Source organism: Passer domesticus, chromosome 25 (assembly GCF_036417665.1).
Source record: "Passer domesticus isolate bPasDom1 chromosome 25, bPasDom1.hap1, whole genome shotgun sequence".
In the NCBI taxonomy this organism is placed as follows: Eukaryota; Metazoa; Chordata; class Aves; order Passeriformes; family Passeridae; genus Passer; species Passer domesticus.
In genome coordinates, this window is record NC_087498.1 from 5,321,024 (window position 1) to 5,348,897 (window position 27,874).

The 27,874-nt window shown below is 48.2% G+C and overlaps 2 protein-coding genes and 1 long non-coding RNA gene across 9 annotated transcripts in view; 2 read left to right on the top strand and 1 right to left on the bottom strand.

The window, feature by feature from the left end:
- MAPK13 (mitogen-activated protein kinase 13) overlaps positions 1-3,701 on the top strand; it is a 10,265-nt gene extending 6,564 nt beyond the window's left edge. Inside the window, exons 7-12 of the mRNA XM_064399275.1 lie at positions 554-668; positions 1,015-1,086; positions 1,528-1,607; positions 2,000-2,078; positions 2,925-3,101; positions 3,405-3,701. Of these exons, the coding sequence (XP_064255345.1) occupies positions 554-668; positions 1,015-1,086; positions 1,528-1,607; positions 2,000-2,078; positions 2,925-3,101; positions 3,405-3,484 (603 nt within the window). The 3' untranslated portion in view covers positions 3,485-3,701. The remainder of the gene's footprint in view (positions 1-553; positions 669-1,014; positions 1,087-1,527; positions 1,608-1,999; positions 2,079-2,924; positions 3,102-3,404) is intronic.
- LOC135286234 (uncharacterized) overlaps positions 1-11,344 on the bottom strand; it is a 20,920-nt gene extending 9,576 nt beyond the window's left edge. For 2 of the 4 annotated variants that reach the window (XR_010350674.1, XR_010350670.1), the window contains exons 1-3: positions 10,777-10,848; positions 9,347-9,464; positions 6,737-6,870 (exon numbers count right to left, since the gene is read on the bottom strand). This is a non-coding gene — a long non-coding RNA (uncharacterized LOC135286234). The other 2 variants (XR_010350671.1, XR_010350672.1) reach the window with 2 other exon arrangements.
- BRPF3 (bromodomain and PHD finger containing 3) lies at positions 9,631-27,314 on the top strand. 4 transcript variants are annotated; one of them, XM_064399264.1, is made up of 13 exons: positions 9,631-10,278; positions 10,402-10,454; positions 14,058-15,460; positions 16,417-16,573; positions 17,020-17,151; positions 18,006-18,134; positions 18,478-18,790; positions 19,858-20,118; positions 20,360-20,837; positions 21,884-21,981; positions 22,577-22,674; positions 24,073-24,227; positions 24,523-27,314. In XM_064399264.1, the coding sequence occupies exons 3-13, from the start codon at positions 14,076-14,078 to the stop codon at positions 24,704-24,706; spliced, it is 3,390 nt and encodes a 1,129-aa protein (XP_064255334.1). In that variant the 5' UTR covers positions 9,631-10,278; positions 10,402-10,454; positions 14,058-14,075; the 3' UTR covers positions 24,707-27,314. The 4 variants fall into 4 exon arrangements, with proteins under 4 accessions (XP_064255334.1, XP_064255333.1, XP_064255335.1 ...); XM_064399263.1 differs by having other exon boundaries at positions 9,631-10,454; XM_064399265.1 differs by lacking the exon at positions 10,402-10,454.
- The last annotated feature ends 560 nt before the right edge of the window (positions 27,315-27,874 follow it).

Below are 27,874 nucleotides of genomic sequence, written 5' to 3' on the forward strand. Positions count from 1 at the left end.
GTTGTTATTCCAGACATTTTCAGGGTTGCTCTGAAGGGTTTGCTTGCTGCTGGCTGGTGGGGTCTCTAGCATGCATTTTCTGTAATGTATATTTCAGGGAGTGGCTCTGCTGCCCATAAAGGTTGGGTCAAGCTTGTTCATCTTCAGCATTGAGGGAGAGGCCATGCTGTGTCACCTGCCAGGTGTTCTTATAGGAAAGGGTGAGTTGTGGTGACCTGGGAGCATGCCTTCACCACCAGCTCACAGACCAACTCCAGTAAAGCACATTGACTCAAAACTTAAGCTTCAAGAAAGGCAGTGACCTTCCAGGGAGCACAAAGCACTGATCCTTTCAGCAGGGACCTCTCATGACAACAGGGTTTGCAGCTGGCTTGCAATTTACAGTGGAATTAAGATATATAAATTCTTTGAACCATCCCATGGTTGTTGGAGCTTTGTTATTGTCTGATTGGAGCTACTCCATTTCCCCTTAGAAGTAGAGTCTCACTTGCCCATAGGATTTCTCTTTTCTCTCCTGCCCTCCCTTCTCCTCATTCTTCCTTTGGCTCTGCAGATCTTGGATTTTGGCCTGGCCAGGCAGGCTGATGCAGAGATGACTGGCTACGTGGTCACACGGTGGTACAGAGCCCCAGAGGTCATCCTCAACTGGATGCACTACAACCAGACAGGTGAGCAGCCCTGCCCCAGCCTGGGACTCCCTGCTGGTGAGCTGGGGGATCCTGCTGGCTCAAATCTCACTGAATTGTCCAGTTGTTTTTTTACCTCGTTTTCATCAGTGTTCCCTGGAGCAGAGCAGGTCCCAGAGGTGTTGCACAACTCCCAGAGCTGCTGCTTGCAGGAATTATGAAAGCAGAGATTTTAGCAGCATAGAAAGAACAGAGGAGGGCGGGAGTGAAATTTAAATCAGTGCCTACTGCAAGCAACAGCAAAAGTGACAGCCCCAGCAACCACTGCTGCCTTTCTAATTTTTTTCCCTTCCTTTTTTCCCCCTCCCTCTTTTTTCTCTCTGAACAGTGGATATCTGGTCTATTGGCTGTATCATGGCAGAAATGCTGACTGGGAAAACACTCTTTAAAGGAAAAGACTGTATCCTTTCAAGCTAAACCTTTTGCCTCAGCAGAGTAATAATTCTTAGTGTGTGTGGAAGGGTTTTTATGAATGAGGCCACTGAGAAAAAGAGGTGTCAGACTGGTTTATCAGGACATAATCACAAGGACCAGAAATGCACCTCTGTGGTGGGGTGGTTCTTCATCAGCTGTTCAACCTTGTGTGGCCATAGCTCCATTCCCAAAGCTCTGCACATCCTTCCAGGCCCATGGATGTGTGTTCTGGCATAGCTGTGCCAGAAAAATGATCTGTTGGTGGAAATGCCATTCCAGGGAAGGCTTGGAGCTCTTTTTGCCAGTGTAATGAATCTCTGCTGGTGTGACTGTGGTGGGTTTGTGTCATGAGCTAATTGTACTCTCACAGGCTGAGCTGGGCTGGGGCTTTGCTCCTCAAAGGGTGATCTTTAACACAGCTTGCCAGACCTGGATCAACTGACCCAGATCCTGAAGGTAACAGGGCATCCAGGAGAGGACTTCTTGGAGAAGCTGGAGGACAAAGCGGTAAGGAAGCTCCTGTGGGTCTGGGTCCTGACTTGTGCTTGGCATGGGAGAGGTGCTGCCTCCACAGCAGCAGGGAAATGCCCTTTTCCCCAGGCAAGGAGGGCATTTCTCTGTGCTGGTGGCACAGCTGATGGACCTGGTGCTGCCTTGGGAATGGCTGTGTTTGGCAGGGACTCCCATGTGAGGTGCCTGATGCCCCAGCAAACCAATCTTTGTTCTCCTGCTGGACTCTTAAAACAGAAGTATTTCTCTGTCTTCACTGATAAAAAAGTTCCTTGTAAACTGCTGAAATGGGACATGTGGAATGCTTTGCTCTTCTCTCCACTTGCTGAGACTGAGAGCTGTATTTCACCTGTCCATGTGCAGTAACTGTGCTTTCCTTGCTCCTTCAGGCAAAGAGTTATATCAAGTCCCTTCCTAAAATCCCCAAGAAGGATTTGTCTGTGCTTTTCCCTAAAGCAAATCCTCAGGGTAAGTAATCTCCAGCATTTCTCATGAGTTTTCACAGCAGGCTGACTGCCACAGCCCCAACTTTATTTCTCCTCCTCATAATTTCTTGGTACTTTTTTCCCTTGCAGTTTGGCCCTTCCTCAGGGAAAATATGCATCAGTTAAAAGCAGAATTATCTTTTATTTGCATTACAGTGGTGATGTTCTGCTGCTCTTGGCCATTTACTACTTTTTAAAAAATATTGTTATTTTTAAGTACAGTGTAGAACCTGGATCTAGCAATATTTAACAGACAACTGATGTGAAATTTTCAGGGTAAAAAATAATCTCTTAGAAAGAGCTCTCTTCCCAGGTAGGTTAGAGGTGAGAGCAAGCAAAACTCTTCTAGAAACAGAATGGAAGAAAGTCTTAAAATGTCAAAACCAATTGGGAATGGGGCTGATCTGAGTTTCCTGCCCTCCTCTCTACCAGGGATATATAGGTTTCTATGCAGATTACCCATGTTAAGACTCCTTTGAGATGCAGGGCTCTGAATGAAAGAAAATTATTAAAACTGAAAAATATCTTGAGGTTACTGGTTTGCTTCTCATGTTTCTGCAGCCCAATCTGTGCAGCAAGGCTTATTCAGGTCTAATTTGTTATTTCTGCACAATTTAACTTCTGTTAGTAAGAGCTCCCTGAGGCTGTTGTTGGGCAGACTTTGCATCTCCACTGATGGGAGCTCCTTGCTGCCTTGGCCAGGCTGAGGATTCTCCTGGTCAGGTCTGGAGATGGAACACTGGAAATACCAGTGCCTCAGCTGCAGGGTTCATGCACGGGCTGCCCGTGCTCCCCTGCACCTTCCCAGCCCTGTTCCCTTCCTGCACAGCTGTGGACCTGCTTGACAAGATGCTGCAGCTGGATGTGGAAAAGCGCCTTACAGCAACAGAGGCCTTGGCTCACCCCTACTTCGAGCAGTTCCGGGATATTGAGGAGGAGACAGAGGCACAGCACTCCTATGATGATTCTCTGGAACATGAAAAGCTTTCCATAGAGGAGTGGAAAAGTAAGAAGTTGATTTTCTTTGAGGTGCCTGTCTAGTGTGGGACTCTCCTACCCCTCTTTCTTTCCTGTGCAGATGCTGAGTGAAGCTGTGTTTGCCTGCTGATGCCTCAGTGGTGGTGCACAGATCTCTGGCTTTTATCCATTCAGCAAAGATCCCTCCAACTCTTCAGGCAGACTTTTTTGTCTCTCTCCTTTGTCTCTTTCAGCTGCCACTGAGTGCCTTTTTCTGCACATCCAACACTCCAGCTTTTATTAGTTTCCTCTAAAATCAGACATTAATGGTTATTTTGTTCTGTTGTTCAAGAGCACATTTACAAGGAGATCTTGACCTTCAGTCCCATTGCACGGAAGGATTCAAAGAAGAGAAGTGGGATGTCGTTATAGCCATGGGTGCAGCTGTGCCTGGGACTCAGTTCTCCCTGGTGACATCAGATTCATTCCACACTGCCTTGCTGGTGGCCAACTTCTGCCCCGTGGGACCTCTCTCTGTGTGCCAGCACAAGGATGACACGGTGCTGTGGGCATTGGACTTTGTTCTTCTAAAGGGGAAGCACTCCAGACAGTTTTCAACATAAAGACAAATATATTCTTGTTGAAACTTTAAGTGAGAGAATTTTACCTGGTGTTTCCTTTTTTTTTTCCCCCTGTATTTGTCCACTTGAGAGAGGAGGGGTTTCACTCTTTCTCATTAGTCTTTTCAAGCACAGAATTTAGTACATTAATTATGGATGAGGTAAAGAAAATGGTAAAATTGACTAGGAAGTGAGTCCTAAGCAAAAGATCAGAAATACTGAATTTCAGCATAACAAGACCTTAGCCAATCTCACTCTGGCTGTGTGCTGCTTCCCCGAGCAGTCACAGAGCACCAGCAGAGCAAGGCTGTGGGACAGTGTCAGCTCCAGGGCACCAAGGGATCAGCCTGTGTTCAGAGCAGCTACAAACTCATCCTCTCATCTTACACTCACAATTCTGCCCAGCTGCTTCCCCTCCAAAGAGCCACTGCCTCTTTTTTTGGTTTTTGTTTTGTTTTGTTTTTCCCCTGGGATTTGATCAGTGCTGTCTCCTCCTCACTGGAGGCAGCAAACACAGCCTGGGAATTCGAGGCCACTTCCCACAGTGACAGACTGGGAGTCCCAAGCAGCTGCACAAGTGACTTTGAATATGGATCTGCAGCACAGTTTCCAGCCTGTGCTGAAACTGGAGTATCTGCAGACCCACAGCTTATCAATACAGTCACTCGATAGTGCAGGCACAGGTGCTCGTTGTGATAACACCTTTGGACTGCAACACCTTCCCTAGGGAGATCAGGCAAGCTCAGGCAATCATTCCAAAGTCCATCCCAAGGGATATGTGCCAAGAGCCAAGGGCCTTCTCTGTATCAGAGCTCAGAGCCCCCAGGACTAGAGAAATGTATTTGACCTCAGTTATATTTGACCCCTCTCCTATAGCTGCTGACTTATTTTGGTTTGGTTTAGCAGGTTGGTTGTTTTCAGTACTCTCTAATTTTGTTAAGCAATGTTCATTTTTGCTGTACAGACCACAAGTAAGGAAAAACTGCAACGTTTCCAGAATGTTCTGATCTCTCTTCTCCACTGGGAACTGGACAGTGATGTCACGTTGCTTGGCTGCCTCCCTGCTGCAGCTCATGGCATGCAGCACTGGGGATAACCCTGCAGCTTTTTGATAGGGTGGTGTTGATGTTTGCCTGCTGCAGCTGCACAGATGGGCCATGATGATAAGATGAGGTTTCTCTTGGCTCGTATCTGTCTGGGTCATGTACGAGGCCTTTGCCCCACTCTTCTCTTAGGTAGGGACAGTGAGCACAGAACTGTTGTGATGTGTCCTCAATTCCCTGAGAATTCAGTGTTTTCTTATGCAGAAAGTCATCTCTAAAGTCAAAGGCACCTGTTAAGGCCAGATTCAGACAGAATTCATGAACCCCAAAATGGGAATGCAGGGTATTTCTTATCATCTTGCCCTCCTTCAGAAGGGGATAGGTAGACCTGAAGAGTCTTCTGTCTCAATAATGATGGCTGAGGGACAAAACATCCTCATGATAAAGGAATATACTGAGCAGTCTGCAGGTAGTTGAAAAGAGACTTGGATAGTTGTAAAGAATAATTTAAAATGCCCTTTGGGAATTGTCTGTCTGAGCAGAGGACAAGCATGAAGAGGCACTGAGGACATGTGATACAAATAGGTGTGAGAAGAATTCTGCAAACATTAGCCTCACTTGTTTTAGGGACAGCACATAAACGCTCTTCAGCATCAATCTTTCTGCTGAATACACACCCAGTTTCAGGGTTTCTGAGTTTCTTGGGAGGTTTACACTTACCCTGAATGCTCTAAAATTGCAAGAGCAATCCCAACAGCTGCTGTGTGGGCTCCATGCTCTGGTTTCATTCATTCACCACCAACCCATACACTGACAGAACACTGTGCAACAGGATTACCCAATACCCCAACAAATGGGGAGCAGGTGCTCTGGAAGCCCAGAACCCTGGAGGTGTATGCATATTTGGTTTTTTGTGGTATGTATCATCCAAGAACTCAAAATAGACAGCAGGAAATGTAGCAGGTTGGTAGTGGAAGGAGTATCTGTACAGACCAACCATGCCAGTGCTGCTGTGGCATCTGAGGACGTGTTTCAACGAACAGCAAGGAGAAGGGAGAGGTGGGGGGAAATCCTATGGACATGTCCTGAAAGGAGTTTGAAAAACACCTGCTTGACAGAGCCAGTGATGACTCAGGCCAAGGCTGGAATCCTTCACAATCAGCACCAGAACTGAGAGGGGGTGTGTGACCCTGACAGACACTGAGAGTCAAAGCAGAAATTACCTCATGCAGAGGTGCAGGCACTGCCTGGTCCATGACTCACACTGACACATAATTCATGGACATTCCTTTCATTGCAAGTATAGTTTACATACTTAAAAACACAAAACCAAGTGATAAAAATCCCTCAACCATTAAGTGGTCCAAAATTCCATAGATCAGGCCAGCCAAAAATATGTTTGCTGTTTGTATTAAGTTTCTATGATATAAATTTACACAGATATATGGATGGAATTTTTGTGCCTGTGTCAGATAACTTACAGATGTCTAACTTGGAATACTATTTACTTTGTATTCTTACATTAATTTCTGATTTCCAAGCATCTTTTTTTAATTTGGAAAATAAAGTCTTCAGAAACAATCTTTCTCTGTAAGTTTATTTTGACAGTTAATTAGGTCTGTGAAGTTGCAGCTTTATGGGGCCTATTTGTTAGGTATTTGCACATGTAAGTGGGAAAGAAAAAGCAGATGAAGGAATAATTATTTTATTTGATTAAGAGATTCCACAAAATTAGAGGATTTTTAAAGAGAGATAATAGTAGCTGTGCTTTGGATACCACCTAGAAACCTTTCAGTGCACAATTTTTAAAATTTCCACAGCCTCTTAGAAAACTACTTATTTTATCCTGTAGGAAAAAGACAGATTATCTGTTTTTATATTTAACATTTTCACATTCTAGGTTGCAGACTAAACAAATAACGTTCATGTTTTAAGTATGTGACAATGGGAAAGAAGAAAAACAAAAAATTCTAAACACATTTGAGAAGTGTAGTGAGATTCTGTACAAAGGATGGTGGTACCTTTTCATATTCCCATGTCTTGCTGTTGCCTGAGCAACCAGGGAAAGCGTTCCTAATCCTCTGCATTTTTCCTGTATCATGGGTCAGCAGAGTGTTGGCTGGAAACGTGATTATGGCTGTTTTTCTTTCCACAGCTGAGAGAATAAAAGACATGAAAGATTGAATGAAGACCAGAATAGCCACTACTAATTTGCTCTTCCCCCAAAAGGGTGGACACTGGCTGCACTAATTGTAATTATCATGGAATCATTCAGCTTGGAAAAGGTCATTAAGATCATGGAGTCCAAATCCACAGTGAAAATGTCACAGTTTCCAGGTGAATGAGGTTTAGGGGATGTTTTGCCTGATTTCTCTCTCCAAGGCCATTTTCTGAGCACACAGCTTTTAATGTGATGTTCAGCTGGTGCTGCCTCCCAGCTGATTCAGCCAGCTCTCCTTTTTTGTTGGAATGCACTCCATTAAATAACACTGAAGGGTTAGGGTATTTGCAACCCTCATTGATTTGCTGTTACATGAAAGTGAGTTAACTTCTTTTAGCCAGGTTTGGCTGGAAAAATAAAAATTCTCCTGCCATAAACCATGATTTCAGATCTGCCTTCAGAACATTTCAACTGAAAAAAAAATGTTTTAAAATTAGAAGACATTGAGATTAAAAAATAAGGACCAGTGATGAGGTAGTGCTGGGTGCTTGTGTAACCTCTCTGATGTTAGTGAGGCTGAAGAGGGTTATAAATAGATAAGTAAAATTCCAGTGAAAATACAGGCTTATCACTTTTGAGATATCAGGTTTTAACCTTTAATGCACAAGGCACCTGTTTAGCAATTGCTCTGATTTCAGCAATTCTGAAGAAAACAGCAGCAGAACAAACAGCCAAAGAGAGATACAAACATAAGTCAGTTTTGAGGCTTAATAAATCAACAAAGAAAAAGGTCAGCTCTCAGTTCTAAACAATACTTCTCTTCCCTTTCTAGGTATGTCTTATATGCTTGAATAAACATGGAGAAAATTGTAATATGAATGAAGGTGCCCAACTCTGTTTGAGGTGTCTTGGCTTCTGCTTTCATTTGAAGCAACTAATTTTGCACTTGCACCCTTTAAAAACTGGGACAGGAAAGAAATTGAATTAAGCTGTGCCTCTGGGATTTGAGAGAAGTTCAGAACATTTTTCAAATGTTAGTTCCACAGCTTTGGTGTAAAACAAAATGATGAATAACTTGTTTTGATGCTGTAACACATGGCCCTCAGTCATCAGAGATGTCTGATCTCTGTGCACTGTTCTTAATAGGGAACCTAATATGATTATAAACTAATTCCAGTGCAAATTTAAGAGTATAGAGTTTCAAAACGGAGGTAAGAAAATGTTTGTAGAAGTTGGTCATATTTAAAAAAAAAAGTAAAAAAAATTCAAGTAAAACCCAGTTAAAATACCCAAATAAAGAAGGAAAATCACAGAAGGGTCTGGGCTGGAAGGGACTAGAGATCAGTCTGCAGTGCCCTGCTGTGGGACACCTTTCACTGAGCAGGTTACTCAGAGCTCCATCCAACCTAGCCTTGAACAATTCCAGGAACGTGGCAGCCACAGCTTCCCTGGACAGCCTGTTCCAGTGCCTCACCAGCACCACAGAGAATTTTTTTCCTATTACTCAGTCTAAACCTCCTTTAATTTAATTTGAAACCATTCCCCCTTGCTCTTGGAAAGGTCTCTCCTCATCCTGACTGTAGGCTCCTCTCAGGTACTGAAGGGCTGCAATTAGGTCACCCCAGAGCGTCTCTTTTCCAGGCTGAACAAACCCAGCCTTTGAAGTCACTTATCAATTATTGAAATTACTTTATTTACTGTTTAACCAGGAAGCAAATGCAGCTGTAGGTTGTTTCAGGGTTTGTCTGGTCCTTCATGGTTAGGACCATACTGTTACACAGCTGTTCTTTTGAGGGTGAGATCCTTTGTAAATCAGTGAGAGTGTTGGGAGTTTATTTCTAAATCGTTGAAGTGTTATTTTTTATGCAAGACAAGAATAGCTTATTATTTATTTTCAAGTTTTGATATGTAAGTAGTAGACCTATAAAAAAGTATACACCATATATACACAGAATATATTTCAAAGGTGGTATGTAAAGACTGTTCAGCAGTAAGGAACATATTTTTCTTTTTGCTTTTAAAGCTGCAGCAAGCTCTGGTCCAACCTGAGTACTCTGCAAAACAGACTGTCACAGACTAGATGCTCTCAGATTCCATGGTTAACATACGTTAAGAGACAAAAGATCTCCAGCTGGACTGTAAATGAGGGAAAACAACATTCTTTGCTTCCTTCTAAAAACTGTTAATTCTATAAATTCAGATGGTGATATTATGCAATACTCTGCGCAGAGTGGGAGGTGGAACACACATATGCTCAAGTATGTGGCATGCTCTATAAAAAGTAAGTGTGGGAGCCTCTGCAATTCCTATCTCAATTCTTATCTCAGTTGCTAACTTAACTTCTTCCTTGTTCAATCCCCTCAGTCCCTCTCTTCCTTGTCCCTCCAGCCTGTCACACCTCTCCATGTGAAGAGGCCATCTGGACCCGAAACATTGCTCTACAAAATAAACACAGGCTCTTGCTATTTACATGGCTTGTTTGATGTTGCTTGTTTAGCCTAACTGTGGCAGGCAAAGGTTCTCTGGGAGTGTAGTTGGACTCTGGCACTTGACCACGCTTCAGGGTGTTTCCTGGGACCCCACGTCTCCTGCAAAAAAAAAAAAAAAAAAAGTGGGCTGCAAAATGAAGACACCCCAAACGAGCTTGTCAAAAAACCAAAAAAAAAAAAACACACACACAAAAAAAAAAAAAAAAAAAAAAAAAAAAACCCCGAAAAAAACCCCAAACCCACAGCTCCCGGCTGTGAGGTACCAGCCTGGGATGGGCCCGCACCCGAGCTCCCAAATCCCAACCCCGCGATGATGTGGGGGCAGCCGAGGCGCAGGCACAGCCCGCTCCGGCCTCCGGGAGCCCGCGGCTCCCCGGTGCTGCCTCGCCAGCCCCGGAGCGGGGCACGGGCGGCAGCGACCCCCGCCTCAGCCATGAGGGCAGCGCGGAGCGACCCCCCCGCCCTTCCGCCGCCAGCAGCCCCCGGGGGCCTCCCGCTCGGCGCGGCCCGGGTGTGGGAAGGCACCGGGGAGGGGCGGGCGGTGCCTGCCCGCGGGGGGAGCGGAGCGCGGAGCCCCCTCCCCCGCCTGGCCGCTGGCTGCCGCCTCTCCCCGCCGCTCGGCCGGCCCGCGCCGCCACCGCCGCCTCCATCTTGAGCGTGTGTCCCCTGCTCCCCCCCCACACCGCCTCCACAGCGCCGAGAGCGTCGGGGGCGCTGGAGCCCCGGGGGGGAGCGGGGGGGAGGTGAGGGTGGTGGGGGGCGAAGCGGCACCGGGGCCGGAGCGGCAGCGGCGGGAGCAGCGGCGGGAGCAGCGGCGGCGGCAGCGGCGATGAGCAGGCGGCGCTGAGGAGGCGGCGGTAGCCGGAGCGGACGGAGCCGACATCTTGTGCCCTCCCCTCCCGCCGCCGGCTGGGTGAGCCCGTCCGCCCCAGGGGGGAGGGGAGGGGGAGGCGGAGAGAATTTAAAAAAAAAAAAAAAAAAAAGGAAAAGAAAAAAAAAGGAAAAGAAAAACAAAAACAAAAATTCCCCCCAAAAGGAGGCGGCGGCAACGGTGGAGAAGCCGCGGCAGCGGCGCGCTGAGCCGGCCAGGTAAAGCTCTGCGCGGGAGGCCGCGACACCCTTCCTTCAGGGGTCTCTCCTCCCTCACACACCCCCGCGCCGGGGTCGCGGGAAGGTGACCGGGCGGGCGGGAAGGAGCTGGGGGAGGCCGGTGCGCCGCAGCCTGCGGGCCTCTCCCGCATCCCTGCTCCGTCTCCGTGCGGCGAGAGCGGCCCGCGGTCCCTCGCTGAGGAGGGGGCAGCGGCGGAGAGCGCCCGGGGACGGGGAACGGGCAGCGCCGTGTCAACCGAGCCCCCCCATCGCCGCCATCTTGGCCCCCCCTTCTTCGCGGCTCGGCGGGGGCGCCGCCCACCTTCTCCCACGCGATTGGCCCAGGCGGGGCCGAGCGCACCCGCCGTTAGCCCCGCGGAGCCTCGCGTTGCTATTGGCGGCGGCGCTGTGATGGACGGCGGCGGCAGCCAATGGCCGTGCAGCCCGGCTGCGCTCGCGCTCTCTGGAGGCTGTGGAGCTCTGTGGGGAGAGGCGGCCGCGCGCTCGGCCCGGCCGTGGCTCCGTCCCGTTCATCGCCTTCTCCTGCCCTCTTCCTAGGAACGCCTTCATTTCTTTTCAAGGCCCTGCTGTGCCTTGGCTCAGTGGCTGGCTGCTACCGGAGTTCCCCGCGGGGTAGCTCCTGAGAGGAGCTCCCGCCTGTGCCTGGCAGCTGAGGGCATGTCGCCGTTCCCTCAGCTGCGGCTGAGACCCGACACCGCTCATGGCGCACCCCGGCTGTTGCTGGGCCCTGACTTTGTACCTGAAACTTCATCCACCTCGCACCCTCCCCGTTGCAGAGGGGCATCTCCCACGCTTGACTTGGTTACAGCAGTATCAGGGCATTGATAAAGATCGAGATCCCTGCATGTGCCAAGACAAGCGGCTCTGTGACATCTCTTGGGCACCGACACATTTCATTGTAGGCATCAATGTTGGTGTGAGGAGCACAAACCCTCGGCAGGTGTGTGAGGGGACCATGGGCAAGCACGGGTGTGCAGAGGGAATCAAAACATTCCTAGGTTGCTGCTTAGAAGTTTCTGTTGTAGACAACAGCACGGTCACAGTGCTCAGCTCAGTTGTCTGAGTTGATTTCATTGCTGCTTTCAAGGTATTTTGGAGCTGTCTCCCCTAATATCCCGGTGTATGTCTCATTTCAGGCACTCAGCTCTCGCTAGCAGCAATTTCCATGCCGTTTTAGGTGCTTCTTCATGGGGCTAAGTAATTGTGTGTTTTACAAACGGGTTGTTTTATGGCAGTTGGTTGCTGTGGTGCAAAGCCCACTTTGGGGTAATTTGTCTAGAAATACACTGATTGTTCCACTAAAGGAGCTCTGCGTGCTTGTTTTTCCCATTAACAGATAAAACAACCCTTTTTTCAGGTGCTTGTTTCAGTGAAATTTCCTTGTCCTTCAGCATTCCAAGCAATTGGCTGTTACCTCATTTTTCCTGAACACAATATTAATGATGTGTGTGGGCAGCTCATAATAATTACTTTATCCTCCATGTATCTTTTTGCCTCCAATATCCTCTTTGCTCGTACCAGCCTGAATTGTAACAGAGCTGTTTGTCAGCGGGATTTTCTTTTTATTATTATTATTATTTTTATTTGATGATCAAGTTAGCTTCACAACCTCTTTTTAAAATTATTTTCTCCTGCTGATTGAAACCATTGGAGTTGTTAGGACGAGTGCAGTTGGGCGTCTGCAGTGTGTGGATCAAGTGACTGATTAAAGTTTTAAGGAAAAGGTACCACCAAAATTTGTGGTACCTATATTTGCAGGTAGAAATTATCATCTTTTATTTTACATGTGAGGTAAAATTGTATTTACAGGCTCCCTCATTATGGGTGTGCATACTGAAACTGGCACCTGCAGCTTATTTTTGTGGATGCAGGGAAGAGTTTGGAAATCTTTCCCAGAGCCTGTTTGTTTCTTAAGACACAGGTGGTGTCATGGCTTAATCTCATGGTTCACAGAACCAGTACTTGAAAAAGTATTGCTCCTAGAATTTGCTCCTTCCTTCTGGAATAAGCTTGGACTTCTTGTAGGTCCTGCTCCTGTGAGATGCTATGGCACACAGTTGAGAGTTTCTGGAACTCTGTCCTTCATGGAGCACAAATGCTGCATTGGCTGAGCACAAATTGTGGTTTTGTGGTGTGTTTCCTTGTCTGTGGGTCCCACAGAAAGGAACTGAATGTGGATTGCTTTAAATAAGGGTGAGGTGCTGCTTCAGGCCTCTGCATAGCAACAGATAAGCTCTGGGCTGGCTTATCTTCTCACAGAGAATTTACATTTGCTTCTCTTTGTCTCCTTTCTGACTTCTTTCAGCCTCGGCTTGTTTATTCCCATAAGTCATGTTCCCATCCTTAACTCTGCCCTTCTCTCCTGCATTACTCACTTGGCTTCCCCTCTTTGGCAGCTCCCTCCTTCACCCCCTGATCACCGAGCTGCTGCCACCATGGCTGAATCCTCCCCCAGACCATCTCCCCAGGCTTCTCCTCTGCTCCCCTCTGACAGGCACCTCCTTAATGCCAGCAGCCGACTCTCAGCTAATTATCTGGCTTGCTGATTAGCAGTTTGCGCGGGCAGAGCTGGCTGGGGCTTTTTGTTAAGGCTCTGAGCAAATGCCATTTCACAGCTCCTGGTGCTGGGAGCTGTCCTGCTGCTTTCCTGCTTGTGGCCCTGTGGACTCTCCATAGCCAGGTGGCTCAGGTGGATGAATGGGAATTGTGGCTCCAGAGGGGCTAACACCAGAGCTCGTAAGTCCACTGGGATCCATGCTGCTTGTTGCCTTTTTATCCCTCATCTGGTTTCTGCTTCATTGCTCAGTTCGTCCTCTGGTTCTGTTTGTGACCCTTGACAGAAGGAAATGCAAAACTGGAGGATGATTTTTTATGATGGGACTTTTTTTGCATCTGCAGTGTCAGAATGGAAGGGTTGGTGGTGGCAGCCCTGAGCTGTGAAACCTGGAGGAGCTCCCTCCTGGACAGAAGGAAAACCATTAGTTTTCTCATCTGGAGCTGACAAAAAAAAAATTAAATTGGAAACTGCATTCATAAGACCTGAATGAATGCATTCCTTTTCACCAGCACATTTGGGGATATAAATGAAAAGTCACAGGAAAAAGAGCAGAGGAGAGCTTGTTGGTTTGTGTGAGCTTAATACATGAATATTCACATCTTCTTGCACCAATGTTGTTTGAATTTCAGGGGATTTGAATGGTTTGCTGATCTGGGTGCACAGCAGACTGTTTGTATATTGTGCTGTCAAACTATTTGGAGTTTTTCTTACTGGTGGTGTGGTGGAATGTACATCCGAGGTGCAAATAGAGGAAGTTGTGTATTGCTCTGATACACATTGCAGGAAATGGCTGCTGTATCAAATACCTGCCTGTATGTAAGGTGATAGATCAAATACCTGCCTGTATGCAAGGTGATAGATCAAATACCTGCCTGTATGTAAGGTGTGAAGACTCAGTGAGCCCAAAATTGCTGGAGTCCCTGGTAGAAATCCTCTCTATTCCGGCACTGAGTGAGTTTTTCAGTCTGCGCTGCTTCTTGCTCGTCTCCTTGTCTCACCCTGCCCTCTGTCCTGTTGCTCCCCAGGGTCTCTGGACCACAGGGATGAGGAAGCCTCGGAGGAGGTGCCGGCAGCACCTGGAGGGGAGGCGTTCTCCCTCGCCCTACAGCCTCAAGTGCTCGCCCAGCCGCGAGACGCTGACGTACGCGCAGGCGCAGCGCATCGTGGAGGTGGACATCGACGGGCGGCTCCACCGCATCAGCATCTACGACCCCCTGAAGCTCATCACCGAGGACGAGCTGACAGCCCAGGACATCACCGAGTGCAACAGCAACAAGGAGAACAGCGAGCAGCCCCTCCTCACGTCCAAGTCTAAGAAAACGCCTTCCAAAGGCAAGAAGAAGGAGTCCTGCTCCAAACATGCGCCAGGGATATCTTTGCACTTGCCCCAGCCCAAGTTCCGTGTGGTGGACTCCTTCAGGCAGCCAGATGCCCCTCCCCTCCCTGCTGCCTACTACCGGTACATTGAAAAGCCTCCCGAGGACCTCGACGTAGAAGTGGAGTATGACATGGATGAGGAGGATCTGGCGTGGCTGGAGATGGTCAACGAGAAGAGAAGGGCTGATGGTTATGGGACAGTTTCTGCTGACACTTTTGAGCTGCTGGTGGATCGGTTGGAAAAGGAGTCGTACCTCGAGAGCCGGAACAACGGGGCTCAGCAGTCCCTCATCGATGAGGATGCCTTCTGCTGTGTCTGCATGGACGATGAGTGTCACAACAGCAACGTCATCCTGTTCTGTGACATTTGCAATCTGGCCGTGCACCAGGAGTGTTACGGTGTGCCCTACATCCCCGAGGGGCAGTGGCTTTGCCGCTGCTGCTTGCAGTCCCCTTCTCGCCCCGTGGATTGTGTCCTTTGCCCAAACAAAGGGGGAGCCTTCAAGCAGACCAGCGATGGCCGCTGGGCTCACGTGGTCTGTGCCATCTGGATCCCAGAGGTCTGCTTTGCAAACACTGTGTTCCTGGAGCCCATCGAAGGGATCAATAACATCCCTCCCGCTCGGTGGAAGCTCACGTGCTGTATCTGCAAGCAGAAGGGCATGGGAGCTGCTATCCAGTGCCACAAGGTGAACTGTTACACTGCCTTCCACGTCACCTGTGCGCAGAGAGCCGGTCTCTTCATGAAGATTGAGCCCATGAGGGAGACCAGCATCAACGGCACGACGTTCACCGTGCGCAAGACTGCCTACTGTGAGAGCCACTCCCCGCCTGGCACGGTGAGAAGGGGGTGTCCAGCTGCTGGTGGTGATTGGCAGGAGGTCACTGTGAAGGAGGAGGAAGAGGAGGAAGTCAATTCCGGCCCTCCCAAAGGGTCTGTGAAGAAAAACCAAGTGAAATTGAAGCAAAAGATCAAAAAGGAGCCTGGTGACGTGACCAAAGGGCGTTCGTCCCTGCCCGTGGTGACCGTTGCACAAATTCCCTCTTACAGGTGAGTGCTGCAGGTTTAGGGAAGGAGTTGGACAGCTGCAGCTGAACAGGGGCTGTTTTAAGGACTCAGTCCCTCTCACTGTTGACTTTAGAAACACTGAATCTTCAGTCAAGGCTGTAGCAATAACTGTTTTCAGAGTGCTCTGCAGCACTTGTGGCTGGCTTTCTTCTGAGTGTCACTGTGGTTCTCTGGCTTTGCTGAGCAGCCATCCCAAGCTGTTGTGTGATGCAGGCTCTGTGGTGGTCCCTAATGGCAAACACCCATCTACCATGAAGGCATTTTTAAAATACTTGAGGCATTACAGGTTGGTAGGCAGGTAGGGGTCATCCCACTATTAAAATTCTTGAGATTTCACTTCATAGTTTCTTAATTCCTCCTTTTACTACAGAGCATGTCAAACCTGACAGTGTTGCAAGCAGCTTTGACTTTGGCTGTATTTTTGTATTTTTCTCCCAGCTCTCCCTCATGCAGAACTAGCTAGTGCTGAATTTTTGTTTGGTGCCTTAGGAAGTGTGTTGTGTCTATTTTAACAGATAGGCACCATGTGTAAGATAAGAATGGTAAGCAAAGGTTAGAATAGGTGATCCATTATTCTTGGACTCCTGTCAAGTTAATTTCCTAGGCTCCAGATTAATAACATCAAATTTTAAATGTCCCCTGGAAGGTTCTTGACATGGGAAGTAGTTTTGAAATTAAGGCTCGGAGCTGAATTTCGAAATTAAGGCTTGCACCCGATGATTTCATACTTTGTGCTGTGGCAAGTGCTTGGTGGGACCCTGCAGTATGAAAAGGGGGCACGTCTGTCTGCATGTGAGGAGATCCCAGATTGTCCCAGTTCGTGTGTACTTCAGAGTGAGCACTGACACAACACTGCAAAGCTTCATCAGGACACCCCAGGGCCTGCAAGGCCACGATTGCTTTACAGCTGGCTCCATGACACTCTGTGCTTCCTTCAGGCTGAACAAGATCTGCAGCGGGCTCTCCCTGCAGAGGAAGAACCAGTTCATGCAGAGGCTGCACAACTACTGGCTGCTGAAGCGGCAGGCGAGGAACGGCGTGCCCCTGATCCGGCGGCTGCACTCGCACCTGCAGTCCCAGAGGAATGCTGAGCAGGTACCCACTGCTGCCCAGAGCCCACAGGGCACACTCACAGCCTGCCTGCCAGCAGGAGCTCAGCTTAACACATGGCTGGGGAGGGGAAAGATCAGATTTAAGTCTCTCTCGGTCTCCTCTTGGTGTGCTCATGCCTGAAGAACTGAGTTAGTGCATTAGTGGGATTTCCGTGATGCCACTAAAGTTGGTGTTGGTGAGACAGCAGGTAGGAGCTTGTCTCTGAGTCAGAAGACCCAGCATTGTGCAAGGGTAAACCTAGATGAGGTAAAATCTAGAAAAGTTGATGTTGCCTCTGTTAGCTAAATGCTGGAGGGAGGAGGGGACATGGTCTGAGCAAGGCAAGTAAGAGGAAGACTCTGAGAGCAATTCCCAGAGGATTCCTAGAAAAAGAAGGGAACACAGGAAGCCTGTGGTGTTTTTAATCTCACCCCAGTCGTATTTTGCAGAAGGAGCAGGATGAGAAGACGAGTGCAGTGAAGGAGGAGCTGAAGTACTGGCAGAAGCTGCGCCATGACCTGGAGCGGGCCCGGCTGCTCATCGAGCTCATCCGGAAGAGGGAGAAGCTCAAACGGGAGCAGGTGGGGAGTTCTGGCTGTCGAGTTCTGCCCTTAACTTCAGTCCCTGCAAGCTCTTTTGGGGAAAAATGTGATCTTTGTCTATATTCATTCTCTCGTTGATGCAGTCTTGTTGCTGAGCACATCAAATGCAGTTTGCTTCGTGTAAACAGACTTGCTTACCTTTGTTACTGAAGTGTTGATTTAATGACATAACAAGTGATTATAAGATCAAAGAAATGAAGATGTTAAAGGACAAATAAATACTTTTATCTTGTTCCAGTCTTCTTTGAGTAGATTTTCCATGCAGGAGGTTTTCAGTGCTACAACTTGTTTGCTTGAAATCAAGCAGTGCTAGAGACTTCCTAAAGGATAGAAGGAACTGTATTAGGAATTTGCAGACATCTAACCACTGTTGTTTGGTTTCTGCCTTGAAGTATGAGAGCTTATGTCTTAAGTTTGTTTTTTCTCTCTAGTCTGATTATTGATGTTGTTGTTCTTATAAATGCCCGCATACTTTTAATTTTTATATAATATTGCTAATTGGCATAATAACAATATCTTGAGGCAGGGACTTCTCCAGGATAATTTACCAGGCATGAAAAGCCTGTTTTCATTTTTAATTGTAGTATCCTTTAACTTCCTGGGGTTTCCTCTGGTTTTGACTTTGTAAGATTGAATAAACAGGAGTTCCCCGTGTAAAAGGATTGGACTGGGCAATGTGCATGGAGAGTGCAAAGTGTTTGCCAGAAATTCTACAACAATGCTGGCCTGAGGTTTCCACCACTGAGTAAAGCTGGGGGGATGATTCTGGAGGGAGACACCACTCACAGATCCTGTCCTGAGTGGGTGTCCTCATGGCTGTGTTCTGTTGCCAGGTCAAGGTGCAGCAGGCTGCCATGGAGCTGCAGCTGACCCCGTTCAACGTCCTGCTGCGCACAACCCTGGACCTGCTGCAGGAGAAGGATGCTGCCCAGATCTTCACAGAGCCTGTCAACCTGAACGAGGCAAGTCTCTTTCTAGAGGTGCTTAGTGGGTTGTAGATGAGCTATTGCTGGGCAGAAGCACAAACCACCTTGTCTCAAGCTGCGGGTGGACTAGAAACTATCTCAAAAAGGACTCATGATGTGTCCAGGGCAAAAAAAGGGTATTTTTTTATGAAAGTTTAGCACATGTTAGATAAGTAGTGTTTTGCAGAGGCAGGGTGTGTCTGCCCTGCCTGGGTGACACAGAAATGAACATCTGTTGCTGCCCCTTGCCAGTGGAAGGGGCATTAAGAGTGCTTGTGATGGGTGCGCTCTGGTTGGCTAGTAAATGGTTTTTGTAATTGTACAGGTTTTATATGTTTAGGTTCCAGATTACCTGGAATTCATTTCCAACCCAATGGATTTTTCCACCATGAGGCGGAAGCTGGAGTCCCACCTGTACCGAACCTTGGATGAATTTGAGGAAGACTTTAACCTTATAGTTGCCAACTGCATGAGGTATAATGCTAAAGACACGATTTTCCACCGAGCAGCTGTCCGGCTCCGGGACCTCGGGGGAGCGATTTTGCGTCACGCGCGGCGCCAGGCCGACAGCATCGGCTTTGACACTGCCGTGGGGGTTCACCTGCCCGAGTCGCCCAAGCCCCACGACTTTTACCGCTTTTCCTGGGAGGATGGTGAGTCATGACCGGTGGTTTTTTCCCCTCTGGTAGAGCTGTAGTTCTGAGCATGTTGTTCGGCCTGCATGGAGGTTGTAGCTGTTCTGCAAATGAGGGTTTTCCTGTCCATCTGTTTACCTAGGTACATACAGAACTCCTTTAGAACCCCAGAGGGTGGGATTTCAGGTGAGCTGGGCACTCTGAGCTAGGTGCAGCTTAGCTCCAGCTCTCCTAGTGCATGTCTGTGTTGGCAGAACCTTGTAAACTGCCCATGCTCTTTGATTTGTGCCAGGAATGTTGTACAAACTCACTGTTTTAAAGAGCAGTGCAAACTTGGGTCTGGGATTTTTTGCTCAGGGGAGAGCTCATATATTTCATTACAAACTGCCAAAACGTACAGCAGCTGGGTTAGATGGAGCACTGAGGGCTGAAAGGGAGTGATGAGGGGTGGAGGTACTGGGACCTAAGCAATTCTTCTAGCTGAGACTTTCCATTCCCAACACAACCCCATCCATTCCCACAGCCCTCCTGAGATGCAGCTCCAAAGCATTGGTTGAGTAACTTGGCTAAACTTAGTACAGCCATCAGGCACACAGGGCTTGCAGTGTGCCATCTGGTTCCTAAATGTTGAAGCCCTCTTGGGTGCAGATGGACAGTCATTATGAAATTTGTGTAGGTGTTCAGCTGTCTGTCCTGCTCCAGTGGATGCCAGCCCTCCAGCAGAGCCAGAGGAATGGAAAATATGTTACGTTTTGGCCGCTTATGTTTGTGGTCTGATTTTGTCATTTAATCTGACAAAGAAATAGGTTTCTGACAAGGGCCTAGATCACAAGGGTGATCTGGGATGCAGACATGTCCTTTCACTGTTGCCCCAGGGGCAGCAACAGGAACTGAGGGACAGTGCAAGTTGAATCAGCTGCTTTTTATCCAAAGTCCAAGCTCCAAAGTGATTGACTGCTGAATCCCCAGGCTAGACAAATTGATTCATGGGCAGCATCCAAGGGAACGCGGCCTGGCACTGCCCTCAGATGCTTCTCCAAGAAGCCTTCCTCCTTGCCCTCACTGTTCCCATCTCTTGTGTGCAGTGGATAACATCCTGGTCCCGGAGAACCGGGCCCACCTGTCTCTGGAGGCGCAGCTGAAGGAGCTGCTGGAGAAGCTGGACACGGTGAGCTCCATGCGCTCCAGCGGCGCGCGCACGCGGCGCGTGCGGCTCCTGCGGCGCGAGATCAACGCCATCCGCCACAAGCTGGCCCAGCAGCAGAGCAAGTGTCCCAACGGGGACACTGTGCCACAGGAGGGGCTGGAGACAGCGTCCAGGGATGGGGATGAGGAAGGGGAGAAAGGTGAGCAGCGGGATTTTGATTCCAGGTCTCTAGTCAGCACTCGAAGCCTGCGGTTTGTCCTGGGATCGTAGTGAAACATGGGAGTGGCTGTTGGTGGGGTTTGTCCTGGGATCTTAGTGAAAGATGGGAATGGCTGTTGGTGGGGTTTGTCCTGGGATCTTAGTGAAAGATGGGAATGGCTGTTGGTGGTTTTGGGAATGACTCTTGCTAAAAAGCTCAAGCAGGTTCTTTATTCCTTTAGGAGATGGTGCCAAGCTCCCGTACCCTCCAACCCTGGAGCCCACAGGACCTGCACCCACCCTCTCAGAGCTGGACTCTCTGCAGGACCCTCCAACACTCAAGCCCATCAATGAAAGCAGGTCCCTGAACCAGCTGCAGAGGAGGATGGTGTCGGACAGGGAGCTCTTGGACAAGAAGGCTCTGCAGCAGGAGAGCCAGGCTTTCCAGCGCCTGCTGGCCAACAATGGCCTCAACGGGCTGGCCCTGCCCCCTGCAGACAGCCCTGCCAGCCCCGCCCTCAGCAGCGTGGGCCGGCGGACATCGGTCCTTTTTAAAAAAGCCAAGAACGGTGTGAAGCTGCAGCGGGGTCTGGAGTGCTCCCTGGAGAACGGGGAGGAGCCCAGGCAGGGCGGGCAGCACTCGCCCTCCTGCCCCGACGGGGAGCGGCAGGCACGGAAACGCTCTGCCCTGGGCACTGGGCTGGTGTTGGAAGCCTGCAGGTGAGTGGCCCAGGCAGAGCTGTTCCCTGAAACACCTTCTGTGTCTGGGTTAACCTCTCTGATTCTGTTCTTTGACTTCTCAGTTCCAAACCCAGCCCAGACTGTTATCTGTGCGTTGACTCTGAAACACAAAAAGCTGCTGAGTTTTCATCCTGTTCTCTTAAGCTACCAGTCCCAAAAGCAGTGCTTGATTTTTCAAGCAAGTGGGTGTGTGTTGCACTGCTCTTTGTCAGTGCATGCACATCCTCTCTGCTGTTGCAGTTCTTGGGAACCAAAACTTGAATTCAGATTTTCAGTTCAGCACTGCAGGTAAAGCTGAACTTTTGCCACCTACTAAACAGCTGCTTTCTTCCTCTCGGGAGTTTGAGCAGAGCTGTGCACTTCAAACATGACTGAACAGACTTTAAGCCAGCACCTGACATCTTCTGATGTCTCGTGGATAACTTGTGCAATTATTCTATTCAGGGGCAGCTCTGTTTGCTACTTTTTCTCCAGTCTTTCTTTCCCAGCACCAAAATCTCAATAGGTTGCTTATTATAAAACTGTAAAAGAAAAAAAAATTATAATATGTGAAAAAATATGATTCTTGAAGTGAAAAAATATGATTGCTTTTCTGAAATGTTTGTAGTAAGGGGGTGAATGGATGTTCAGGATATGGGCTGGCAAAGTCCAGTTTCATACTGGAGTTTTGCTGGGGGCTGCTGTGCCATCTCTCACCCTATACACAACTGGTGTAGCCCATGCATGCTCCAGGCATCATTACATCAGCTCTCAGGCGTGAAATCTTCACTGGATTTCTTCCTGGTGTTTACAGCTGGGTTTCTGTGAGGCCTTTTCATGGCTCATGGCAAAGCTGGGGTGATGTCCAGTGTGCTTTCACCACAAGAGATCACATTTTGCACAAGTATTCAGAGATCTTTTCATGTCACTGATGCACCAGTGCAGTAATTTTTCATAATTTTAACCCAGTTTGGGGAGTGCATTGCCTTTGTTGTGCAGGATAATCTGTTTTCTCCTAATGCCCTGCTTTTCCCCTCTCCCTGCAGCGGTTTGGTGCCTCCCAAGCGGAGCCGAGGGAAGCCGGCCCTTTCCCGGGTGCCCCTCCTGGAGGGTGTCAATGGAGACTCTGATTTCAGTGGCTCAGGTGAGAGCTGCTGCCCTCCACCCCTGCTCTGGCCCCACTGAACCAGGGGGAACATCTCAAAGCACCCCAGGAGCCAGTCCTGCACAAACTCCCCAGGCTGGACCTGCCTGGGCACTGTTGCCTGCTCTGTTACTGATTTAGGTTATTGCATATAACATTTCCATTAATGGAGATTACTCCTTTTCCAGGACCAAGACTGGCCAATTTCATATCTATGACCAAATCCATCTCTTGTGGGGCCATTTGATTTCAGTGACTCAATCTGATTAGCATTTCTGTATTGTAGAGTTCATGTGAAGCCACATCACCCATGATTTAGGAGACTGTGGCCTTATCTTAGTGCTGAACCTGACTGTACCTACAGAGCACAAATAAGGCTGGAGTTTGGTGCATGCTGGGTTTTGTCATAAACACCCAGTTCGTATAGATACAAACAAGTATTTTCCTTTTTCTCTTGTCAGTGTGCTTTAAGTACTACAGTTGTTCATTTGTTTTAGTTGATTGCTACTGAGATGGGGCCTGGGTGAGATGACAGTGTGGTTCCTGTGTTTCCTCTTGCTGGTGCTCCTAAGCTCTGTCTCCTGCTGTCCCTTAGGCAGGCCTCTCCTGATGTCCTTTGAGAGCCAGGCTGAGCTGGAGCCCCTGGAGCTGGTGTGGGCCAAGTGCCGTGGTTATCCCTCCTACCCTGCCCTGGTGAGTGCCCTGTGCTCTGCCACAGCCCAAACACAGTTCTGCTGTGTTCTGTAACCAGACAGAAAAGGGAAACTTCCCAAAATAATGGAATATATGCTTTTTTTCCCCTCTCCTTTCCCCTTTGCACACTGAATTTTCCCAGTGCTCATTGTTTCAGAGCTTTGCAGAGGATTCATAAAACATTGGTCTCTCATTGTCAGGGGTAGGAGCTCTTTCACTCTCCTCTGAGAAAGTCATCAGTACTGTGAGGATGAGAAGGCCCAAATTTTATAAATGCAGGCACTAGGTTCTGCACATTCTGCTGTTTGGTGAGCACAGCTCCATCTGTAGGTGCCCAGCTGGCCCTGTCATGTCTGCATCCTCTTGCAACAACCATATGTTTGATTTAAATATGAGCATATATGCATGTCCCTGGAATGTTATTTCTTACTGTTTATCTGCCTTTGGATATTTATCTATGAATGCCATCAAAAAGGGCAGATTCTGCTGGAAGTGTGACCCTCATCCATGCCCTTGCTCCAGGTGGGAGCCCAGAAGAGGGAACATCCATGGATCAGCCAAAGCAGTTTTAGTTCTCCACGTGGCTACAGCCAGAATTAAACTGTGGCTGAGAATGGATTTAACCACTGAGACTGCCTCCAAAAAGGGCTTTTTCTATAGCAGCCTGTTGGGGTGGCAAAGTGTCTTAATAAACTCCTACAGATGGCCAATGTCAAAGCCAATCTACTTTTACAAGCCCTTAGGAGGGGAAGAAGAACAGACTGAGGATTGCAGCCACCCTCTGCTGTTTTCTTCTCCTGTGCTGACATGGCACAAACGTGCACATTTCTGCTTTATGTGGAGAGAATTGATGTATTTGTTGTGACTTCTCTTCAAAATTCCTGTGGTCTCTGTTCCCCTGGCTTGATGGAGCCAGCACTGCTTGTCAACTCTCAAAATATTTGGCCTGGTTCTGATCTAATGCAGTGTAAATCTGAGCAGTGCCACTGATGCCAACTGAGTTGTTCCAGAATGGAGCAGTTGTGAAATCCCATTTGCCTGTGGAGTACAGCAGGAGCATTGCCTTTGTTTGGAGTTTGGTGTGAGGGAGGGAAATCCTTTGCTGAACAGAATAATCCTGAATTTGTACTGAATTACACATTAGTGTCAATGCATTTACAGCCACACAGAACCACACACATGCATTTTTCAAGATGAGGTGCCTGGCTTTGGGACTGACTGGCTTCCCTCCCAAGGGGGAAGCCTCAGGCTGAAATTTTTTTAGGAACAAGCAATTTTGCTTACCCACCCAAAGCAGACTTAATTTGTCTAGCTGTACACTGAAAGAACAGAAGAATAATGCATTCTGTTCACTGCTTGGAAGGGTTTTGTGCTAAATGTCCTCCCCTGTGTCCCCAGATTATCGACCCCAAGATGCCACGTGAGGGTTTGCTGCACAATGGAGTCCCCATCCCTGTGCCCCCCATGGATGTCCTGAAGCTGGGGGAGCAGAGGCAGACAGAGGCAGGGGAAAAACTCTTCCTTGTCCTTTTCTTTGACAACAAGAGAACCTGGTGAGTGTGTGCACACAGCTCCGTGGTGAGCGTGAGTGAAGGTTTAACATGATCTTTGGGGTGTGGGAGCATGCAGGGATTATGGTGATGTTACATGTAAATGGGGGAGCTTAAACATGCAGAGAGAAGTCTGTGCTCAGAAGGAATTTTGGCTGCCGGGGCTTCTTTTATGTCAAATGCAGGGATTTAAACATTTATACCTGTTGTGGGGCAGTGATGATGAATTAGTGCATCACATGGCTGTAACTGCTCCTGGGGAGGGGGTGACAGCTCTGTGCCCTCCTCTGTGCTGCAGGCAGTGGCTGCCACGGGACAAAGTGTTTCCCCTGGGCGTGGATGACACCGTGGACAAGCTGAAGATGATGGAGGGACGCAAAACCAGCATCCGCAAGTCGGTGCAGGTGGCCTACGACCGAGCCATGATCCACCTGAGCAGAGTGCAGGGGGACAACCCCTTCCTGCCAGCCACCTACCTGTGAGGGGCTCTGCTCCTGCTCCTCCAGGCCTCCAGCTCACTGCACTGCCAGTGCAGCACCTCCAGCTGTCAGCACGCCTCGGAGTACCCTGAAATGTGCCAAAAAATACAAACCTTGTCCGGCTTCTTCCTGAATGTGTCTTGCTGAAGAGCTGGCAGGAGATGAAATGTAGTCTGCAGGGAGTGAGGTAGGTAGGAGAAGCTGACAGGTGACAGGAGCCAAGGTGAGTTGCTGCAGTGAGCAGAGCACACAGCACTTGGATGTTGGGACCTCGTGCGCCGTCCCCTGCCTCTCTGGACTGCCAGGGTTTTGAGTTGTCAGCCAGTCCCAGGTGATTCCTGGGAACCTGACACCCCCAGGATTCTTGACAGAAATCCCAACTGGACTTTCTTGTGCCAAATTTACCCTAACCATCATTGGCCTTTTCATTTTTCTTTAAATGACATTGTCCTGTCACATAAAAACCGCACAGAATCGTAGCTGGGAGCTCTGACTGTGACTCTCCTGCCTACCTACATTGTGTTTTCATGTTTAGATTTCTCTCATTGCGTTTAGAAAAGCTTCAGATTTTGGTAACCTTCCCCCCCTGCACAGTTTCATGCACAGATGCACAGAGCTTTAAAGATGAAAATCAAATGACCTGATTTGTGTCTATATGTATGTCTCAGAAATTGATTTTGTAGTTTCACATTTCAGTTCTGATTTCTGTCACTCTGCTTGTTGCAGTAACATTTCATATCATGACTTAGCACAGTACCTAAGAAAAGATAACTTCCTTTTTTAAGAAGTAATTTTGGAGTGTCTGTTGAGCTGGAGCAGCTCCTCAGGCACTGAGGTTGATCAGGGTTGGAGGGAGATGCATCTTCTGTGTTGGTTTATGCACATTTGGTGTAAGGCTCCTCTTCCTTTTCCCCCCCTCCTCTTTCCTGTCTCCCTGTTTTCCTCTGCCACATTCTGGACTGAAAGCAAGCACTGAGCAGAGCACAGGACCCTTCTGCTGTTCAGCTTCTCCCACACGTGCACATCCTTCCCTGCTGTGTGGGTCTCCAGGTGAGCCCAGACAATCCCTGTTGGTTTGGGTTTGCATTGCAAAAAAACAAAACAAACAAACAAAAACAGGGACAAACTGATGTTTGGGAACTTGGTGACTAAATCTTTTCTATTAGCCAAGGACTTTATGATTTCTCTGATCTCTTCTGTTGCATATCCCTCTTTGCTTTCCCATTTTAAAGAGCCAAAGGTGCAAAGCAAGATTGTAGATTGAATATCATCATTTTGCTTTTTAACTCAGTATTTTTTAATTATTTTTAACTTTTTCATACTGAAGAGAATGTGGAGTCAAAATAATAATATTAATGATAATGAATAGTAGGGAGTAATCACTGCCATTTCTACTTGCTCTACTTTTTTAAAATACCACTTCTTATACATTGGGGCATGGAACTGCATTTGAAGGAATTTTGAGATTCCTTCAACACACAGAGATGGGGCATAGGAGTTTGTAAAAATATTAATAATAATGCCCATGGAGTGTGGCTAGGGAAGGATGTTGTGTACATAGTTGTAAAATGTTCTAAATTATTTAGACCTATTGTCACCATTCTTGAAGTCCTCAGTTGTGTTGCTGGGTCTTTTATATGCACACAGTGTAATTTATTTAAAGGAACATACACTTTTCCAGGTGGTAGCTCAGCTGTGGACTAGTGACCTGTGTATATGTTTTAAGGTCTTGGGAGCTGGTCTTTTATTTTCTTTTTTTTTTTTCTTCGTTTTGTTTGGTTTTTAAATGAGTTTAGAATTTGGATTGGCTGATATCCTGTTGTTGCTACAGAACCTAAATGTTACTGTCAGTCTGCTGTAAAGCACAGATTGCTCTATTTATTGTAGAAAGTGAGTTTATTTGCTTTCTAGAATTGTTTATATCAGATGGTATAAGAGAAGTAATAAGAAAATCTATGCTTGTAAAGAAAAAAAAAGCTAATTTTACCTACTATAATCTGACTGTCTGAGACTATATTTTCTCTCTGAGAAATAAATGTTCTAATGTATGGAAAAAAAAGCAAAACAACAAACCACCACCCTCAGAAAGAGTTCTTCCTTGCTATTGTTATCCTGAAATCCAGAACTTACCGTGATGGCTTTTAATTGTCCCAGTGGTGCCAGGTGCAGGGGGCAGAGCAGTGCCAGGGGGTGACACAGGGAGGGGTTTCTTCTCCTGCCTCCACCCTGTCCTGTGTCCCCTGTGCAGAGGGTGACACCACTGGGTGGGCCCACCTTGTGCTGGTTTTGTTTGTAAGTTTTTTTTGTTTGTTTGGAGTTGTTTTAATTCTTTCCTCTTTTTAGTTGATGTTAAACTAAGGACCACTCTGTTTTCTCAGAGAAAACCAACAAAAGGCACACACAAACAAAGTCCAAATGCCTGAGAAAAACAAGTCCACCTTAGGAAAGTGATTTCTTGAGATTCTGTTTGGAGTTTTATTGGCAACAAGGTTCTGCCTGTCACATCTTGGCCCGGGCCTCACTGCCTGCTGCTTTCCCCCCCTGGGAACAGAAGGGGAACGAGGAGGGCTGAGCCTCCAGCCCTGCCAGGAGTGCCCAGGGTGGCCCAGACCTGTCCCCTCGTGCCCTCCCAGGTCCGTGGCACAGCACAGAGGTGCTGCCCAGGGAGGGGAGTGGCCCCTGGAGCCATCCCCAGCTGGTAAAGCACCCACGGCAGGGCTGCCCCCAGGGATGCTGTGGGGGACAGCAGTGAGAGCTGCTGGGGACAGCCACGGCAGCAGCCAGGACTGCTCCTCCCTGGCACAGCCCTGGCACAGCCCGGGGGCACTGCCAGCCCTGCAGCCCCTCCCTTGCTTAGCTGGGAGCTGCCACCCTCCAGTGCCCAGCCCCTGAGATGTGTTTCTGTCACACCTCGGGCACAGCCAGCACTGCAGGAACACGTCAGGATGGAAACCTGCAGCTCTGGAACAACCCCCCCAACCTCCAGAGGGTTCAAAACCCTACAGCAGCACAGCCAGGCATCCTCCTCAGGCGTGGAGAGGATGGGGAGAACAAGGGGTTCATGTTATAAATATAAAATCTGCTACAAAGAGAAGACATATATTGTACATCTTTGACCCATATACACAAGAACACAATATACACAGAACGCCTCGGAGGAGCGGGACCTTG